The sequence below is a fragment of the Hordeum vulgare genome, unplaced genomic scaffold, assembly GCF_904849725.1.
Source record: "Hordeum vulgare subsp. vulgare unplaced genomic scaffold, MorexV3_pseudomolecules_assembly, whole genome shotgun sequence".
In the NCBI taxonomy this organism is placed as follows: domain Eukaryota; kingdom Viridiplantae; phylum Streptophyta; class Magnoliopsida; order Poales; family Poaceae; genus Hordeum; species Hordeum vulgare.
The window spans coordinates 261,172-281,051 of NW_025422490.1; the positions used below are offsets into that span (position 1 = coordinate 261,172).

The window sequence follows — 19,880 nt, forward strand, 5'->3', positions numbered from 1 at the left end:
AAGGACATATTCAAAAAAATTCTGCCCGTCGGTCGGGATGGTTTGTGGATTCCGAACAGCTATGACAACTGAACCTAGCAAGATAGTAATTACGACCCAAGAAGTGATGAGTACCTGGGCATGAATTTGAAAACCTCCTATTTGCCAATAGAAGTGTTGGCCTACTTCTACACCCGATATATCGTATAACCCCTTGAGTGTTTTAATGGAACAAGGTATAATATTCATATTGTCCTCTGATAAAAATTGAACTTCAAAAAAGGAATTCTTTTGATTCAACCATCTCTTTCTCAACTCAGCAACTTGAACTATTAATTTGATATTTAGGATACCAAGAAAGCACATCAGATCATAATATATATCAATACCCTCTAATATATATCAATATTCCCCTTCTTTTTTCTATGCAAAACAAATTCTATGCAAAAAAAGATATAGTAAGTCATTCCATAAATCTACGCAGTTGTCCAAGAATTCACTATATATTCTTAATCAACGATTTCTTATATAGAGAGAACGGCCCTCACAAATTGAAAATACTAATTTGTTAAGAATCAATCGAATTGAAGTCATAGTGTCATCGTTGGCTGGAATCGATATATTCGCGAGATCCGGGTCACAATTTGTATCGACTAAAGAAATAGTAGGAATTCCCAAAATGGCACATTCCCGAAGAGCTATATACTCTTTTTGCTGATCAAGGACGATCACAATGTCTGGCAATCTCGTCATATATTTGATCCCGCCGAGATACCTTTGTAAGGTAGATAATTTTCTCTTCAAGATTGCCACATCTCTTTTTGGGAGATGGTGGAATTTTCCCATTTTTTCTTCCGCTCTTAAGTCTCTAAATTGAGAAAGTCTAGTTTTCGTAATCGACCAATTCGTTAACATACCACTGAACCACTTTTTATTAACATAATGACAACGAGCCCTTATTGCAGCTGATGCTACTAAATCTGTTGCTCTTTTTTTGGTACCAACAATTAAGAAACTTTTTCCCTGACTTGCTGCATCAAAAACTAAATCACAAGCTTCTGATAAAAAACGGGCCGTTCTAGCGAGATTTATAATATGAGTACCTTTACGCTTTGCCGAAATGTAAGGGGCCATTTTAGGATTCCATTTCTTAATACCATGACCAAAATGAACTCCTGCTTCTATCATCTCTTTCAAATTAATGTTCCAATATCTTCTTGTCATTTTTTCCACACTTCCTTTTTTTTTCATCCTAACATTCCATTACGGAATTTATTTCTTTTTGAAGATTAAGAAAGATCCGAAATAGCTTGAAATAAATAAAATAATAATTGTTCTGAGAGAACCTTGTACTAAGAGTTGGCCATTGATACATTGATACATGGTATAAACAAAACCTTAATTTAATGAATTAACTGACTTGTTTTACTTATTAAAATAAAAATCTTAAAAATCTAAAATTTAACCTGTTAGTGTTCTAAGTTCAAAAGTCTAGTAAAGTAAAAAATATGTTTTATGTATCCTTAGGGTTAAATGTTAAATGGGGGTTTTTATGTCTCATAAAAATTGTTTGTTACGTCAGAATCTGAAGAAACTAATTCTGTATGGAGAAACAAAAAATCTCTCATTTCCGACGCGAATAGATTTTTTTTTTTTATTTCGAAATAAAGGTTCTTGTCTTGTGGGGAACGATGCACAAATTTTTGGAATCCGGTACCAACAGGTATAATCCCCCCCAGAACTACGTTTTCTTTCAAGCCTTTCAACCAATCAATGCGACCTCGTAGGGCAGCTTTTGCTAAAACTCGAGCAGTTTCTTGAAAACTTGCTTCAGATATGAAACTTTGGGTATTCAGGGAAGCCCTTGTTATTCCCAATAAGATTGCCCGATAATAGATCGATTCATCCAAAGCTCGCCCTGCTCGTTCCGCTCGCAATAGTCCGATTAATTCCCCAGGCGAAAAAACATTAGACATTCCATCTTCGGAAACCCGCACTTTTGATGTTACTTGGCGTATAATAATCTCTATATGTCTATTATGGATCTGTACCCCTTGGGATCGATAAACCTTTTGGATTTTATTAACCAAAGAAATACGACTTTGGGCTATGGTTAGCTCAGCTCCAATCAAGAATCCCCAAGGGACCCCAAGAATTCTTGGTATACGCTCATTCCAATCCTCAATTCTCCTTTCGAGATTGGGGGATAATGAATCAATTGAACGCGCTTCAAAGATTTGTTCCACTTTTGGAAGACCTTGCGTTATGTCACTAGATCTCGATTTTTCATATATAAACGTAACTAACCTATCTCCCTTGTAAAGGATTTCTCCATAATGACCATTAACAGTTGCTCCTGTAGTGGCCAAATAAGGTTTAGCTGCTCTTATAACAAAGGAATCCATATTTACACTGAAAATTTGACCAGATTTTTTTATGTGCGATTTAAATAGACATACATTTTCACAAATAAATTGTCCAAGGTGAATTATTGCCAATGTCTCTTCCCAAGAATCATGATGGACAAAGTGACAATTCAAAAGGAATGGATCCAACATTATGTTACTATCGAAATTGGAAATCCTTTTATTTTCATCTATTAAAGAGTATTTAAGTTCTTGAAGTACTTGGAAGGTTTGTTTCAAATTGTCAACGAACAAATATTTTTTTAGCAGGATTTTATTATGCGTTAGTAAATAGTAAGATGAAGAAAAATGCGATATACTAGCTACAATAGCCCCTAAGGGCCCAAAAATTTCTAGAATAGGAATTCTAGGATTCCATTCTTTTATCGCATTGGGATGTTTTGAATTCTTGAATAAACCAATTCGAGAACAGTTGGATGCCGACAAAATCATCAAAGATTGGTATTCTTTATTTCGATTCAACAAAGTGCCAATAGCTTCTTGATGTTGGCTAAGTGATTCAATCTTCGCCTTGGAATAAAAAGAATTGCTATTGGCGCGATCTAACCTATTATGGGGAGTCGGTCCTCCACTTGTCCTATCATACCTTTTTCGTGTATACGAAATAGTGGACTTGACTAACTCAATTCTTAGGAAATCGCGAATAAGATCATTTGCTCTTACCTCAACAAGGGAAGCACCAGCCTTTTCTTTTTCTTCTTGTTCCCAATTCACTACTAAGCAAGTTCTAACAAATTGACTATTTGTGTGATAAATTCTTTGAGTTAACTTGCTATTTTCATGATAAATAAAATTGACAAGTCGAATTTGGAGATTATTTTCTTCTTGCAAGAGATCCTGCGGGAAAAGTGTTGCTAAATTTCTTCCTTCGTCCATTTCATATGCCACTGTAGGGCGAACGGAAACAAAATACTTTTCCTTGCTCTTGAGAATTTTTTTCCGTTGAACATAGACCCAATTTTTCTTTTTTTTTGATTCCTTAGAATCTTTTTTTTGTCTTTCTGGCGGTATCAAACACCCACCTAATATCTTATCTGCCTCTTCAGGAAAATGAATATCTCCGGAAAATATTTTGAGTTCCGTATGGCTTTTTTTTCTCTTCACTCGGACCAGTCCGCCTAGTCCACTTCTTGTATTTTTTGTGAGTTGTGTATCCACTCCAATAATACTATTGTCAAGTATCTTTAGGGATGAAGATCTCGGCAAGATATGAAGTTCTTGAAGAATGAAAAAAAACCGATCTACTTCTTTTTGGTATTTTAGACTAAATTCTTTTGTTCCTCGATGCTCAATCAAACCCTCTTTTTTTAAGATGGAATCTTCCTCTGGGCTCTCGTATTCGTCCTCTGAGTCTTCTTCTGAGTCTTCCTCTAAAGTACCATATTTTTCCTCGCCGCTTTCCCCGGGGCTGCCATATTCGTCTTCTGAGTCTTCTTCTAAAGTTCCATATTCGTCCTCTTGGGTCCTATATTTGCTCTCTGGGTTCCCATATTCCTCTTCTGAGTCTTTCTCTAAAGTCCTATATTCGTTCTCTGGGTTCCCATATTTGTTTTCTGGGCTCCCATATTCGTTTTCTAGGGTTTCATATTCGTATTCGTCTTCTAGGATTCCATATTTAGATTCTTCTAGGGTTTCATATTCGTCCTCTCGGGTCCTGTATTCGTGTTCTAGGGTCTCATATTCCTCTTCTGAGTCTTCCGCTCGAGTCCTATATTCTTCTTCTAGGGTCCTATATCTAAATTTAACAATTCCTGAACCCTTTTTATCTTTTCTGTATCGGGGATCGTCAAAATAAGCAAAAATAGTATTTCTACGTAAAACACCCATAAAGGGGATTTCAATCGAAATCCCAAAACAGGATATTAGTTCTTTCTCTTGTTCTTGATGATATTGTAATGGAATGACGAACCTATTTCTTCGCTTTTTCGCCAACAAATCTGAATTATCTTGAAAAATAGAAGGATAGATCAAATTCCAATGGCCATTGGACATGATTCGATCCGACGTTGAATAATCAAGAATTTCCCTATCTTTTTTACCATAAGTATTCATTTGATCTTGATCCTTGTGGAGTGAAAAAGACGCTATACTGGATCTGCACATACTTACGGATAATATCCATAAATGGCTTGTTTTTGGTAATCGACGAAGATTACCATATTGATATTCGGGCGCATGGTAAACATCAGTACTCCAGTGCATTTCGCCGTCTGATTCAGAATAAATATGCTTTTGTACCCTTTCTTTAAAATGTAAAGTGGACGTTCCGGCACGAATCTCCGCAATTACTTGTTCAGATTTTACATATTGATCATTTTGCACTAGAATCAAGCTTTTTGAGGGAATATTCACACTATATAGAATATCTTGACTCTGAATAGTTACATGCAAGTCTATATAACATAGAAAAGCAGGCTGTCCATGACGGGTACGTGTGGGGTGAACCAAATTCTCATTGAATTGGATTTTTCCATTCGAAGGGGATCGTACAAGGTCGGCAGTACCCCCTGTGAATACTCCGCCAGTATGAAAAGTTCTTAATGTTAGTTGAGTCCCTGGCTCCCCAATTGATTGACCCGCAATAATACCTACGGCTTCTCCCAATTCCACCAGATCACTATGAGTAGGACTCCGGCCATAGCATAATTGACAGATCCAAGAAGTGCTTCGGCAAGTAAAGGGGGTTCTAATATATATTGGTTGTGCTCGAAATGGTTGTGCTCGAAAGGCAGTTATGAATCGATTGACTAATCCAATTCCAATATCTTGATTTCGCGCGGCAATGCATCGTGAACCGATATATATATCGTCTGCTAATACACGACCAATTAGTGTTTGGACAAAAAGTTTTTCCGTCATCCCATTTTGAGGACTTACAGAAATACCTCGGATAGTACCACAATCTCTTCTACGCACAATAATATGTTGAACTACTTCAACAAGTCTACGTGTAAGATATCCAGCATCTGCTGTTCGTACAGCAGTATCTACAACCCCTTTGCGGGCTCCATAGCAGGAAATTATATATTCTGTCAAAGAAAGTCCCTCGCGTAAATTGCTTTGAATAGGTAAATCAATCATTTGTCCTTGAGGGTCCGACATTAATCCTCTCATACCTACTAATTGGTGTACTTGAGATGCATTTCCTCTGGCTCCTGAAAAAGACATTAGATAGACTGGATTAGAAGGATCCGTTATCCGAAAATTTGAATTCATTTCTTGTTTCAAATATTCACTTGTCGCATACCATATCTCAACAGATTGGCGTAATTTTTCTACCGCGTGTACAGCCCCATAATAATAGTGTTTCTCCAAAAGAAAACTCTGTTGTTCCGCGTCTTGGACTAACCATCCCTTAGAGGGTATTGTTAAAAGATCCTCGATTCCTAACGAAATCGATGTAGTAGTGGCTTGATAGAAGCCCAGAGTCTTTAGTTGATCCAGTATATGGGATGTATATCCCATTCCAAAATGATCTATTAATCTGCTAATAAGTCGTTTCATACCAGTTCCGTCTATCTCTTTATTATGAAAGACCAGATTGGCCCGTTCCGCCATACATAAGTACCCCCTTTTCGGCTGAGTAGGATTCGACAATTGCTGAGTAGGATTCGACAATGGGCCTGAGTCAGTGATTCGAAAATTTAATTAACTTAATTGCCTCAATCTCAATCTGGATTCGCGTGGCAAATAATGATGATACTAGGGAAATCGGAATGCCCCCCGAAAGCAAAGGGGAGGGGCATCGCCGAATCTAACTTTCTTGTTTAGGTAGTGTATGAATAGGCCTGACTAAATCCTTGTACGGCTTCCTCTATTTCTCTATAAAAAGAAATATGACCAAGAGTGGTTCGAATGTATATCGAACGAATTTCTTTTTTTCTATTTCCCATTATTAGATAGTGAGCATAAATCTCATGATAAGTCCCCAAAGATTCATATTGAATTTCAATCGGAACTTCTCTTGACCCAATGACGCGTTGATCCAGGTTCCATCGTAGCCACAAGGGACTATCTAAACTGATTAGTTTTTGTCTATAAGCTCCCAGTGCATCATAAGAACTAGAAAAATGGGGTTCTTTATCTTTCCTATACTTAGAATTATTATTATTGTAATTGACTTTTAAATTTGGATAGTTTCTGAAACTATTATATCTATTTGCACAAATACCTCGACGCTTTCCAATTGTTAATACATAAAGCCCGATAAGCATGTCTTGGGTTGGTACGCAAATAGGATCCCCAATAGCAGGAGATAAGAGATTCATATGAGAAAACATAAGTAAACGGGCTTCCGCCTGAGCTTCCAAGGATAAAGGTAGATGAACAGCCATTTGATCTCCATCAAAGTCTGCATTGAAACCCTTACACACTAATGGGTGTAAAGAAATAGTACGCCCCTCTACTAAAGTGGGTTGAAAGGCCTGTATGCCTAATCTATGCAGAGTAGGTGCTCTATTTAACAGTACAGGATGTCCCCGCATAACTTCTTGAAGTATTTCCCATACAATGGGTTCCTTTTCCCAAATTTTCCTTTTAGCAATCCTGACATTAGAAGTGGCGCGTTTCGTGATTAAATCGCGAATTACAAATAGCTGAAAAAGCTTTATTGCTATCTCTAGAGGTAATCCACATTGATGTAATGAAAGCGAAGGACCCACAACAATGACAGAACGCCCCGAGTAATCGACCCGTTTCCCAAGCAGAGTCTCGCGAAACCTTCCCTCTTTACCTTCAATTACATCTGAAAGTGATTTGTATACTTTATTGTGACCATCCCTCGTCGGTTGCCCGCGGGACCCACTATCAAGAAGTGTATCCACGGCTTCTTGTACCAATTTTTCCTGGCACATTACTAAATCTGCTGGCGCTAATTCACTTCTTTTTAATAGATAGGCAAGATTGTTGTTCCGACGGATAACTCTCTTATAAAGTTCATTAATGTCTGAAGTCACTACTTTATCTCCAGACCTATAAACAATAGGTCTCAATTCGGGAGGAAGAACCGGTAATAAGCACAAAACCATCCATTCTGGTTCTACATTTGTTTGAATAAAATGTTTCGCCAATTGCATGCGTCTAATCAAAAAAACTTTTCTTATTCGTCTTTTTCTATCTTCCCACTCATCTCCACTATACCCCTCGTCTTCTAATTCCTTCCATTCGACCAAAGAATTCTCTATAATAATTCGCAAATCCAAATCTGCTAATTGTTCTCTAATAGCACCTGCTCCTGTCGCAATTTCCCGATTTCGAAATGTTGCAAAGCCTGGGGTAGAAAAAAAGGGAGAAATGCTGTGGTTACAGGATGCAATTTCCTCTTCGAATAAACCTCGTAATCGTAAAAAAGTGGGTTTTTTAGTGCTGGGCCTAGCAAAAGAGAAATCGCCGTATACTAGGCCCTCCAACTTCTTAAGAGGTTTATCTAAAAGATTCGCGATATAACTAGGAAGACCTTTCAAATACCACACATGAGTCACGGGACATGCGAGTTTGATGTATCCCATTTGATATCTTCGTATCCGAGAATCCACAAATTCTACCCCGCATTTTTGGCAAAATCTTTCGTCTTCGTTTTCAGCTCCGCTCGCTCGAGAATTGCCACAACCGCAAATCCCGCTTTTTATGGGTCCAAAGATTCTTTCGCAAAACAATCCATCTTTTTCTGGTTTATCGGTTTTATAATGAAAAGTAGAGGGCCTTGTGACTTCGCCAACGGCTTCTCCATTAGGTAGGTTTTTGTTAGCCCAAGCCTTTATTTGTTGAGGGGAAACGAGTCCAATTTGAAGTTGTTGATGTTTATATTGGTCAATCATAAAATAGAAATAAGAAAAGAATTTATATTTATTCCGATCAAACTTCCTCCCTATTAACCTGGAAGTTCTTTTCAGATACAAGGAAATGATTCAGTTCTAGAGCCAAAGATCGTAGTTCTCGAACGAGCACTCGAAAAGATTCTGGAGGATCCTCATGATTAGGTATTCTTTTTCCCCAGATCGTAGCATTAAGTATTTCTTGGCGAGCTATAAGATGGTCAGATTTATAAGTAAGTATCTCTTGTAAAATATGAGCAACACCAAATCCTTCTAAAGCCCAAACTTCCATTTCTCCTACTCGTTGTCCCCCTTGCTTGGCTCTTCCTCTAACCGGTTGTTGTGTAACAAGTGAGTAGGGCCCAGTAGAACGCCCATGAATTTTCTCATCAACTTGATGAATTAATTTTAAGATATAGGACTTCCCTATTAGAACAGGTTGCTCAAAGGGGTCGCCTGTTCTTCCATCAAATATTCTGCTTTTTCCCGGGTACTCGGGTTCAAATACCCATGGATTTTTTGTTTCTTTACTGGCTTCATATAATTCTGAAAACACAAGTTTTCTTGAAGCCTCTTGCTCATATCTCTCATCAAAGGGTGCTATTCTATAATGTTTCTTTAGCAGATCCCCCGCTAATCCGAGCGAGCTTTCAAATATTTGTCCCACATTCATTCGGGAGGGTACTCCTAAGGGATTGAAGACCATATCAACGGGTGTTCCATCTTGCAAATAGGGCATATCTTGCCTAGGCAAAATTTTGGAAATGATCCCTTTATTCCCATGTCTTCCGGCTACTTTATCCCCAACTTTGATTTCACGTTTCTGTAAAATATATACACGAACCATTATGTCGAGGGGGTCCCTTTGGATCCATTTCACATCGATAACGCGCCCTCTTCCACCTATAGGTAATTTCAGAGAAGTTTCTTTTGAAGTGGAAACCTCAAGGCCGAATATGGCCCGTAATAATCCAGCTTCTGCGATATATGATGATTCGCTCGCTATCTGAGGCGTTAATTTACCTACTAAAATATCACCAGTTTCTACCCAGGATCCCAACCTAACAACTCCATTTTTGTCCAAATTGCGGAGTAAATGTTCTTCTAGATGTGGTATTTCTTTAGTGATTTTTTCAGCGGAGCCCTGGCTTGTCGTATCCGTCTGAATTTCATATTTCCGGATGTGAAAAGAGGTATAAATATCCTCATATACCAAACGTTCGCTAATTAGTACTGCGTCTTCAAAATTGTAACCTTCCCATGGCATATAAGCTACTAATACGTTTTTTCCTAAAGCAAGTTCCCCCCCAACTGTAGCAGCTCCTTCTGCTAAAATTTGTCCTTTTTTAATGGATTTACCCCGTGGAACCCGAGGTTTTTGGTGCATACAAGTATTTTTGTTAGAGCGACGGTGGTTAACTAAAGGAATACTTATAGTCTTCCCACTACTTGATAAAAGTATCTTATGACTATCAGTAGAAATGATCTTTCCCTCGCGTTCGGCTATAACGGAAACCCTCGAATCTAGAGCTGTTTGGCGTTCCAATCCAGTTCCAACAATGCATTTCTCGGACCGAGAAAGTGGAACTGCTTGGCGCTGCATATTAGAACTCATTAAAGCCCGATTCGCATCATTGTGCTCAATAAAAGGAATGAGAGAACCCCCAATAGAAAAATATTGGAAAGGAAAAATACTTCTAACATGAATCTGTTCCCATGCAATAGTCAAGAATTCTTGGCGGTATCTAGCTGGAACAACCTGTTCTTCCTGAATACCTTGATTCAAGGACAAAGAATTTCCTGCTGCTATCATATAATACTCATCTCTATTTGGTGATAGATAAACCACCTGTCTCTCTTTTTTTTCTTTTGCTTTCTCAGCAGATATTTCATAAAACGGACTCTCTATAGATCCCCACAAGTGATCAATTCTCGCATGAATTGCTAAGGATCCAGTAAGTCCAACATTGATTCCTTCAGACGTGTCAATTGGACAAATACGCCCATAGTGACTCGGATGAATATCTCGGCTCCGAAAACTTGCGGTTCTCCCCGTCAACCCTCCAGGACCTAAACAACTCACTTTTCGCCCATGAACAGTTTGTGTCAATGGATTCGTTTGATCAAAAACTTGAGATAATGGGTATGTGCCAAAAAAGGTCTCATAAGTAGTTATTAATAAAATTGAAGTTGAAGTTGGAGTTACCAAAGTTTGGGGAGTCGGTTTCGATTGACGTATGAATACTCTACGAATAGTTTTTTGAACTGCATGTTGTAAACGACCAAGAGCCAATCCGAATTGATCTTGTAACAGATCCGCAACCGAACGAATACGTTTATTTTTCAAGTGATTCATATCGTCATCGTCAAGTATACCCGTTCCAAATTTCATTCCAATCAAATGATCCGTAGCGGCCAATACATCTCGTGGTAACAAGAATGTATTGTTCTGAGGTATATCAAGATTAAGTCTCCGATTCATATTTCGTCGACCAATCCTTCCTAATTCACATTTTTGTTGAAAAAATTTCTTTTGTAATTCCTCGCATAAGGACTCCGAAAATACCAGGTCCCCACCTACACAAGCAAATTGTTGATAAAACTCCAAAATAGCTTTTTCTTTTGACTCAATCCTCTTCTTCTCCTTAGCATTCGGGAAAGACAAGAAAATTTCAGGGTAGGAAACATTATCTAGAATTTCTCTTAGATTCGAACCCATAGCTGATGATAGAACTAGAATAGATATCTTTTGTTTTCTACTCACGCGAGCCCATATCCTTTCTTTTTTATCAATTGCTAATTCCGATCTCCCTCCCCAATCTGATATTATAGTCCCGGTGTAGATAGAAATTCCCTTATGATCTAATTCCGAGCGGTAGTAAATACCAGGACTTAGCAATATTTGATTGATCACAATTCGGTATATTCCATTTATAATAAAGGTTCCTAAGGAATTCATTATAGGAATGTTTCCGATAGAAATGGTTTGCTTTTGCACATCGAAACCAAAAATTAATCTCGCAGATACATATAATTCGGAAGAATAGGTGAGTGATTCATACACAGCATCTCTTTCTTTTATCGAGGGTTCTAGCAATTGATATCCTTTCGCAAATAATTGAAATGCAATTTCGTGATCTGGATCTTTAATTGTTGGAAACTTGTCAAGTTCTTCTGCCAAGGCTTGATTAATGAACCTAAAAAATCCCTCGAATTGGATCTGACTAAATCCGGGTATTGTGGACATTCCCTCGTTTCCATTCCGGAGCATCTTAATCTTAAGTTTCCTGTTTATCAAAGAAAAATTCCATTATCAGCTCACTCTTCATCAATCCCTACGGATTGATCTAGCAATCATGGAATCTATATTCTGTTTACTGAATCACATGAAATTCTAGGGAACTCCACATACGTATTTCATATATGTATTTCATACATATGAATAGAGACCATTTCGACGAAAATTCTAGTTTACCAGGGGTACAAATGAAATGAAAATGAATTGCTAAAATATTCCTACAAAAAAAATTATGCCACTTATACTTTATAATATTCTAATCAGATTGAATGGCAAAGATTTCTCATTTTATCCCCTTTCTATGAATGTAATAAAGCCGTAATATAATACACTAGAAAGTTTTACTTTACTTCGATTTAGAATAGCGTGCTTACTTTAATTTCTAAAAATAATTTGAGGGTTCTTTTTTATTTCGGATCGGAGTAGTATAATTGCTAGAAAATTAAGTATTTCATTGTGGAATTCTAAAATAAAGTAAGTCCCTTTTTTAAGTACATGCCAATCTAATTATCCACCTCTCCCCATATCCATGCTTTTCTTTTATCGTAATTTCACTTGGGTAGGCCAAGATAGTCAGGTTATACTCTAATATCAGAGCAAATTTCCTTTTTTTATTCAAGATATTTAATTTAATACTTTGAAAAATTAAAGCACGATTCCCCATAGAGATATGTACATAAAGGGGATCTTTGGATAATAATGCTGCTCGGACCTAAAGTTCACCTATACACGGATTAAGCATAAAGCCATAATATTTTATTATGCCATTGAAATTGAAGGGGGGGAGATAATACCGATTTAAGAGTAGTTCACTACTGCAATTCAAAAAAGAAAGAGAATTCTAGTTAATGGTTCCAATTTGTTCTGAATTTTGCAGCCTGTGACTAGAAATCCACTTTTCTTCTTTTTCATCTCAATAGAAAGAAATGGGAAGTTTTATTGTGTTAGCAATGTATGTTTTAAGATAGAATCTATCGAGGAGAATAATCGAAACTGGATCAAAAAAAGCAGGAGTATCTTTTTTGAAAAAGATTGGAAAAAAGTAAGTTTAATTATATTCAAAATAAAAGAAAGGGGCTTTTCGTAAGAAAACGTGGATGAATACTTGCTGTTTTCTAGATTTTCGATCGGATTTTTTGGCGGCATGGCCAAGCGGTAAGGCAGGGGACTGCAAATCCTTTATCCCCAGTTCAAATCTGGGTGCCGCCTGATCAATAAAATACTTAGGTTTTCTAGTACTGATCGAATTCAATCAATTTTTACTTCGCATAAGTTCGGGCAAGAGAGTAACTAAGCCTGCCGATACTGGGTTTAGAGAAACCATACCATAGTTCTATCCTTAAACTAGGGTTAGGGTTTGTTTTGGCGGTAGTGGCCAAAATGGTTATCAATAGGGGTGAGGTAGTGTTTCCTTATTCTTTTATTATATGAATTTGAATTGGTTCTTAATTGATTCGATTTGAGAATTTTTAAATACGAGGATAAGATGTCAGAAATCTTGGTATCCAAAGAAAGGTCCCTAAGGGGCATTCTTCTCTTTTTCAATCTAAGATTCCAGAAGGGACTCCACGAAAGAATATCAAGACTTCCTAATTATCATACATTTTTTTATCGTACATCTTATGTGACCTACATACACTAGAGTAACAAAAGGAATAAAAAATCTTCCTATTCCCGCTTCTTCTATTCAGGACATCATTCCCGTACTCTTTCTTTTTTAAGGTAAGGAAAAAAGGGCTTTATAGTATCGTATTTTTAATGCTCTCTAATTCTACAAGAATTCCTATAAGAATTTGTTAGGAGTAAATTCCTTGAACTGATTGATCCATGGCCTTAGGGCAGAAGCCCTTTTTGACTCTGTACCCTTGATTCCACTATGATTATTGATCAATAGTAGAATAATCCCTTCATAGAAATAGGAGACATAATTTAGATGGATATAGTAAGTCTCGCTTGGGCTGCTTTAATGGTAGTCTTTACATTTTCTCTTTCACTAGTAGTATGGGGAAGGAGTGGACTCTAGGGATACGATACTACTAATTGATTAAGTAATCAAATTGTTGTATCAATTCTTTTTTTAATTGATCGTTTTGCATTAATTATTTTGTCAAACGTTATTCTTTAATCTTTTTCTTTAGTTTTGTTTCACTCCTGTAAGAAACTCTTGTATTGTAAGAAAGAGCCATTATACCAATTAAGAATTTCTACTAGAAATGACTAATGGTTAAAAAAAGTTCTATACATAAGAAAATTAGACTTTCTTCCACGGAACTATTCACGGCATATCACACATTTTCCATTTGTTTTATACTCTTTCTTTATTCTTAGAATAATTTTTATTCTCTTTTGAAGCATCTCGCGGGATATTTAAGCATGAAAGATTCGCTGGTTTTTTCCTTTTACTTTTTACTATAGTCTATTCTTATATTATTTTTCTTTCCTTCCATGGATTCTTTGGTCAAGAATTGTCTTCGATTTTTTTATTTTGACCTGATTGAAATTAAGTGGATGCAATGAAAAAAGAAATTGAATTAGACTACTTAACTATTTCAATCTACTAATCTATTCTATGTAGATTCAAAGATAATATAATAGAAAGACTCTAAAGTGTCGTAGAAAAAAACTATATGTAGTTCTTTCTACCACACTTTAAGATTCCAACCAGATCCTTTCATTTAAGACTTGGATTTTTTTTATTTAATCCCTTTTTCATTTCTTCAATGATTAATTGGAATTCCACTTAATTATTTTGGCTGACTGTTTTTACATAAATAATAAGTAAAAAAGAAGTAGGAATTAGAATGAACAGTGCAGTAGCAATAAATGCGAGAATATTGACTTCCATAACCTCTTTATTTTTTATTTTCACAATAACTCGGGATGTAATCCCATGGAGAGGAAAAAGGGGGTATCTTGTAAATTCAAGGGTAGGGCTTGCATTCTGATAATACTGAATCAATTCAATATTATGAATATCGGATCTATCAAATCAATTCATGGATGAGAGTTATATAGTATAACATAGGAAGATCCTATATCCATACTAAGACCAAAATGGGTTTTTTGATTGGATTAGGAATTCCCTCTTTTTTAATCCTTTTTTTTCTACTTTTTCTTTTCTATATCTCTAACCCACGAGCTTTCTTAATCTTATACAATTTCTCTTCCTTTTTCTTATAGTTATACATACAATTATGTATGTATTATATGAGCAACTTTCTATGGGTCACATAGACATCCAAATAAGCAGTAGAAGTGAGATGGGGAAAAGAGGTCTGAAATAAAAAGGGAATACAATTTATGTATGGATTCCGGTAAAATACCGGTACTCTATTCCATAACAGTGGAATAGGAAATTAAGATGAGGATGGTATCATCATAAAGAAAGATAGAGTAATATCCTAAAATTCTACTAATCCACATATCGTATGTGTGTCTTTCTTTATCTTTATCGATCGGGAGTAGTGAAAAAAATTCCTATACTCCTTCCCTCCCTCTTTAATGAGAGATGCAAAATAAAAAAGTGAAGTAAGGGTGCCCTATGGGTATTTGATCTTGCTCCCTGCCCCTTTTTTTTCATGGAAAAAGGAAATATGAATTTCTCCATTCATTGAACCCTAGTTCGGGACTGACGGGGCTCGAACCCGCAGCTTCCGCCTTGACAGGGCGGTGCTCTGACCAATTGAACTACAATCCCCGCGGGGTGTATGGCATACCCATTCTTAAATAGAACCATAAGAAGATTCGATTCGTCTGTCGTACTCTAAGAAATAGACGAATCATATACTACATACCCACATATTAATATTATATTATACGTGGGTATAGTGAGAGTGACATAACTAGTATGTCGTGATTTTTTATCACTAAAAATGGATAATAATCCACCCTTCAACAAGAAAAACTCTTTTGTTTGTAAGAAAGGAATGAGAGAGATATGGATTAGAAAAAAAAATCCCCTTTTTTATTTCTCTTTTATTTCTATAGATCAGACATTTTATTTTATGGGAGAAAAACAAAAGGATTTAGTTCATATTCACGAAGCCCTAGATTTTTGGGCCGAGCTGGATTTGAACCAGCGTAGACATTGTCAACGAATTTACAGTCCGTCCCCATTAACCACTCGGGCATCGACCCAGGAAGAATTTATTCTAGGGTTTTTGCTAATCTATGATTAACCTCCTTTCATAATACTCCCTACCCCCAGGGGAAGTCGAATCCCCGCTGCCTCCTTGAAAGAGAGATGTCCTGAACCACTAGACGATAGGGGCATCACTAGACGATAGGGCCATATACAACCGCTCGTGATTATACTATAATCATAGTATGAGCAGTTTTTTTGAATTGTCAATATACTCGAAAAGTATAACTAGATCCAAAGCAAAGAGTTTTTCTAACTTTTCTGCTATGTTTTCATCTAGGATTTTTTTAGTTGATGGTTAGATTAATTCATGGATCATCCTCTACCTTTTAGGGAAATTCATTTTAAATGTATAGAATAAGAATGGATTACTAAAAGGGATTCTAGATTAGTTCAGTACAGGTAGTTATTTTATTGATCTAAGATAAGATGAAAAAGAGTCCAATTTTTTTTTTATTTCCATTCCGTGCTTCATTTAGTGTTCAGACCAAAAAATGCATTCATCCCGCACTAAGTCATAAAATTCTCTAAAGAGAAAGCTTCAAAAACAAAGAAAAAAGCGAATCAATTTAGTAGAAAAGTACTCTATCAGATTCGAACCAATGACTTACGTCTTAGCACGAGATTACTCTACCACTAATTTAAAAAGCCCTTTATCGGATTTGAACCGATGACTTATGCCTTACCATGGCATTACTCTACCACTGAGTTAAAAGGGCTTTTTATTTAATTCAAAAATTTGCCACTTTGATTTCCCATTATGGGTCTACTGCATAATGTACATATTATATATATATAATATATAGAGATATAGAGAGAGACATTATGTATAGATTGTATATGTATTGATATCTTGAGAGCTCAAAATAAAATTAAGAAAAAAAAACATACCCAACTCTTCTTGGTTCATGGTTTTCCGTTTCCGAAGGCTAGTAAAATAGGCGGATTCTGGAACCCCAAGGATTCAATGGTATATGGAAAATATAAGATTTCCAATCCTAGCGGGAAAAGGCAGGGAACAGATACCCAATAGGATAGGATCCTTGGGAGGAACTTTTGGTAATGGCCTTGATCCTCTATGCTATTTTTTATGTGTTCTTAGTTCTATTGAACTTTTTTGATTCTTTTAAACAAGAATCTAATAAACTAGCATTGAGTCAGTGGAAAAAAGGAGAGAGAGGAAAGTGTTAAATGGAGAGAGTCGACTAATCATAGACTTTTAGGATCTTCTTTACATCAGGTAAATCTGTCAGCCCTGTCCGTTTTTTTCTTTAAGTTACGACTCTTTAAGTTACAACTCTTTGCTTCTTACTTCTATCAAGCCATAGGGAAAGTCTATGATGAATTTGGAAAACTCATCTCACTCTTACTCTATGGCTCGGACTTAATGGGGGAAGAAAACATCTTCTATAATTTCTTTTTTGTTCAATTCTGGACAAAAAAGAAAAGGAAAAAAGGAATTTATAGGGACAGTGTTACCCCCTATATCCCCTAGTTTATATTGTAGGAATAATAAAACAATTTAGCAGTCTGGCACACTTACGTCCTCGCAAAGTAAATAATGATTATTGTAGTCGTAACCGTAGAATAGGATAGGGATCCTAATCAAAATAAATACATTTGGTTCAGGCGCTATTAGCAGGGTAAGAAGAGATTTATTTTACAGACCAGAGGGAGAGGGGCTATCTAAATCCTAAAGTAAAGGCGCGCGATCGAAGTAGAAGTACCAATGGCTCAGTGTCATGAACCTTCTCCATCTGATTCAATAAGGGGGAATTAGCCTCCTTGTCAAATGGCTATCCTTGACAAAGGGTACCATTTATACCATAATATACAATGTAGCGGGTATAGTTTAGTGGTAAAAGTGTGATTCGTTCTATTAATAACTGAATTTGAAATGATATACTTAAGGCATCCTTAAGTTTTTTTTTATATTCCGATGAAAACTTTAGTTCTTATAAAGGATTAAATCCTTTTCCTCTCAATAGCATATTGAGGAAGAATATACATTCTGGCGATTTGTACCCAAAAAACTAATTTAAATTGCATCCAAAATAAAAATTGGATTATGATATGAGTACAGAGTCGCGAAGCATAATTTTGCATTGGATTTAAGTATTCCAATTTTGAAAATATGAGTAAAGGATCTATGGATGAAGATACAAAAAAGTTGATTTCCAATCGTAACTAAATCTTCTTTTGTTAAAGGATAAGGAAGCCAAATAGCTAAAAAACGATAGTTTTGGTTTACTAGAACCATCCGCATATTGTTTCAGCTCGGTGGAAACCCAATTCTTTTCCTCAGGATCTCTTGAATGAAATTAGGGAACGAAGTAAGTAGATTAGATGGATTTAGATAGAATTTCTATCTCCTACTCTATAAGGATCATCTAGAAAGCAGAGAGCTTTGGTTCCATTCAAATAGAAAAGCTGACATAGATGTTAAGTGGTGAGAATATCCATAAAGGAGCCGAATGAAATCAAAATTTCATGTTCGGTTTTGAATTAGAGACGTTAAAAATAATCAACCAACGTCGACTATAACCCCTAGCCTTCCAAGCTAACGATGCGGGTTCGATTCCCGCTACCCGCTCCATTCTGTATAAAAGGAGTATTCTATTTGTCTAGACATGTTAAAGGCTTGTATTCAAGCCTTTTTTGTCCACCAGTTTCTGGTACTACAGAGCGGAGTAGAGCAGTTTGGTAGCTCACGAGGCTCATAACCTTGAGGTCACGGGTTCGATTCCCGTCTCCGCACTTAGCAGTCTCTATAAAAGGAGTATTCTATTTCTCTAGATATGGTAGAGGGGCGTATCCAACCCTTTTTTATTCATTAGTTCCGGGCCCTAGAGGGCAAAATTGAGCAATTTGCGAAGCCACTTGCCTTCACAAAAAGAAGGCGCAAGGCTTCTCCCTACCTTGCAGAAAATAAAAATGAAATGAAAGGGACAGTCTACCTCTCCCTTCCTTTTAAAAACAGTTTGCCCGTTGTTTGTCTCAGTTAATACCCAATTTTGGGGCTCTGTTGGCTAGTTCTATTTCTGCCTCCGGAGCGCCCTCTTTTTTTGAGGGGGATGCAAAGGAAGGGTAAATATAGTAAGGGATACGGCACTAGACTAATACTTAATTAATACTTAATTTAATATAAGTAGTTAAACAATTAACTAGACTAAACTTTTTATCATAGTACTTTGATAAATTAAGCGGGCGAGCGGCGGGAATCGAACCCGTATCTTCTCCTTGGCAAGGAGATGTTTTACCATTGAACTACGCTCGCTACGGTATATATTTTATAGCGTATATCCGCTTGGGTCGACCGTCTATGTCTGGGTCGACCGTTTCATTTCATTTTCTATTCTATTATATTAGATATTAGAGTTTTCCTTTTTTTATTATCTGTCAATGAATATTCTAATGGGAATTTCATAATACTGAAAGAGAAGAGCTAGCAATTCGGAACGCAAATTGCGTTTTAATACGTCTCACTATTCGAATTTTTTAAATGGCCTTTATTATTTCTTTTTTATGGGGTTACTAAATATTAACCAAATTTAATTTAAGAAATGAGAGAATTCAGAATAGCTACGAGAAAGACTAGTCCAATCCATAATGATGTACCGGAAAATACAACATTTTTATTATTTGACCAACCATCAGGAGAAGCAAATACAAGGGGTACACTAATTACTAAGACTGAGGAAGTCGCAATTAATGCAAAAACAGCTAATTGGAAAGCAATAGTCATATTTCTAATCCTCCAAGCTACCATCAAATAAAGTTGACTACATATTTGATCCCTCACTTAACCAAAATTGTAAAAAAATACAAGAAGTAGGAGGGGTTTAATCATGAATCCATTGATTCTTCTCTTTAATTAAAATTTATTACTTAACCTCTTTTTTATTTGGATATGGGGGTGAGAGGAGGTTATTTAGTCTTTATTTCACAAGCGGGTATAGCGGATCCTGTATCCGTGTATACAGTATACAGAGATATATCGAAAAGGAACTTGTATCTGATATCTTTCTAGAGGTTAATAAATATTTTTATTTTTTATATGGCTATGTTCTATTTGTAGGAGTAAAATAAGGATTAGGCGGTGGAGAGATGGCTGAGTGGTTGATAGCTCCGGTCTTGAAAACCGGTATAGTTCTAGGAACTATCGAGGGTTCGAATCCCTCTCTCTCCTTTTGCTTATTGAATACGTTTGTTTCTTTCATTTT

The 19,880-nt window shown here is 36.4% G+C and overlaps 1 protein-coding gene, 7 non-coding genes and 1 pseudogene across 9 annotated transcripts; 3 read left to right on the plus strand and 6 right to left on the minus strand.

The window, feature by feature from the left end:
- Positions 1–831: 831 nt before the first annotated feature.
- On the minus strand, positions 832–5,985 carry LOC123417011 (DNA-directed RNA polymerase subunit beta''). Its single transcript, XM_045106859.1, has one exon. The coding sequence runs from the start codon at positions 5,961–5,963 to the stop codon at positions 1,530–1,532; it is 4,434 nt and encodes a 1,477-aa protein (XP_044962794.1). The 5' UTR covers positions 5,964–5,985; the 3' UTR covers positions 832–1,529.
- Positions 5,986–7,512: 1,527 nt separating this feature from the next.
- On the minus strand, positions 7,513–17,244 carry LOC123417023 (annotated as a pseudogene). Its single transcript, XR_006616558.1, has 2 exons — positions 10,785–17,244; positions 7,513–10,288 (listed from the first exon to the last, which is right to left on the minus strand). The product of XR_006616558.1 is annotated as a DNA-directed RNA polymerase subunit beta-like (transcript).
- TRNAC-GCA lies at positions 12,655–12,725 on the plus strand. The gene has a single exon. It is a non-coding gene; the product is annotated as a tRNA-Cys (tRNA).
- TRNAD-GUC lies at positions 15,140–15,213 on the minus strand. The gene has a single exon. It is a non-coding gene; the product is annotated as a tRNA-Asp (tRNA).
- Positions 15,572–15,653, minus strand: TRNAY-GUA. The gene has a single exon. It is a non-coding gene; the product is annotated as a tRNA-Tyr (tRNA).
- TRNAT-GGU lies at positions 16,305–16,376 on the minus strand. Its single transcript has one exon. It is a non-coding gene; the product is annotated as a tRNA-Thr (tRNA).
- Positions 17,245–18,341: 1,097 nt separating the features above from the next.
- Positions 18,342–18,415, plus strand: TRNAM-CAU. The gene has a single exon. It is a non-coding gene; the product is annotated as a tRNA-Met (tRNA).
- A 448-nt stretch (positions 18,416–18,863) lies between these two features.
- Positions 18,864–18,934, minus strand: TRNAG-GCC. Its single transcript has one exon. It is a non-coding gene; the product is annotated as a tRNA-Gly (tRNA).
- An 824-nt stretch (positions 18,935–19,758) lies between these two features.
- Positions 19,759–19,846, plus strand: TRNAS-UGA. Its single transcript has one exon. It is a non-coding gene; the product is annotated as a tRNA-Ser (tRNA).
- The last annotated feature ends 34 nt before the right edge of the window (positions 19,847–19,880 follow it).

Coding starts and splice junctions, on each gene's coding strand:
- LOC123417011 (XM_045106859.1), bottom strand. CDS start 5,963: ATGGCGGAACGGGCCAATCTGGTCTTTCATAATAAAGAGATAGACGGA.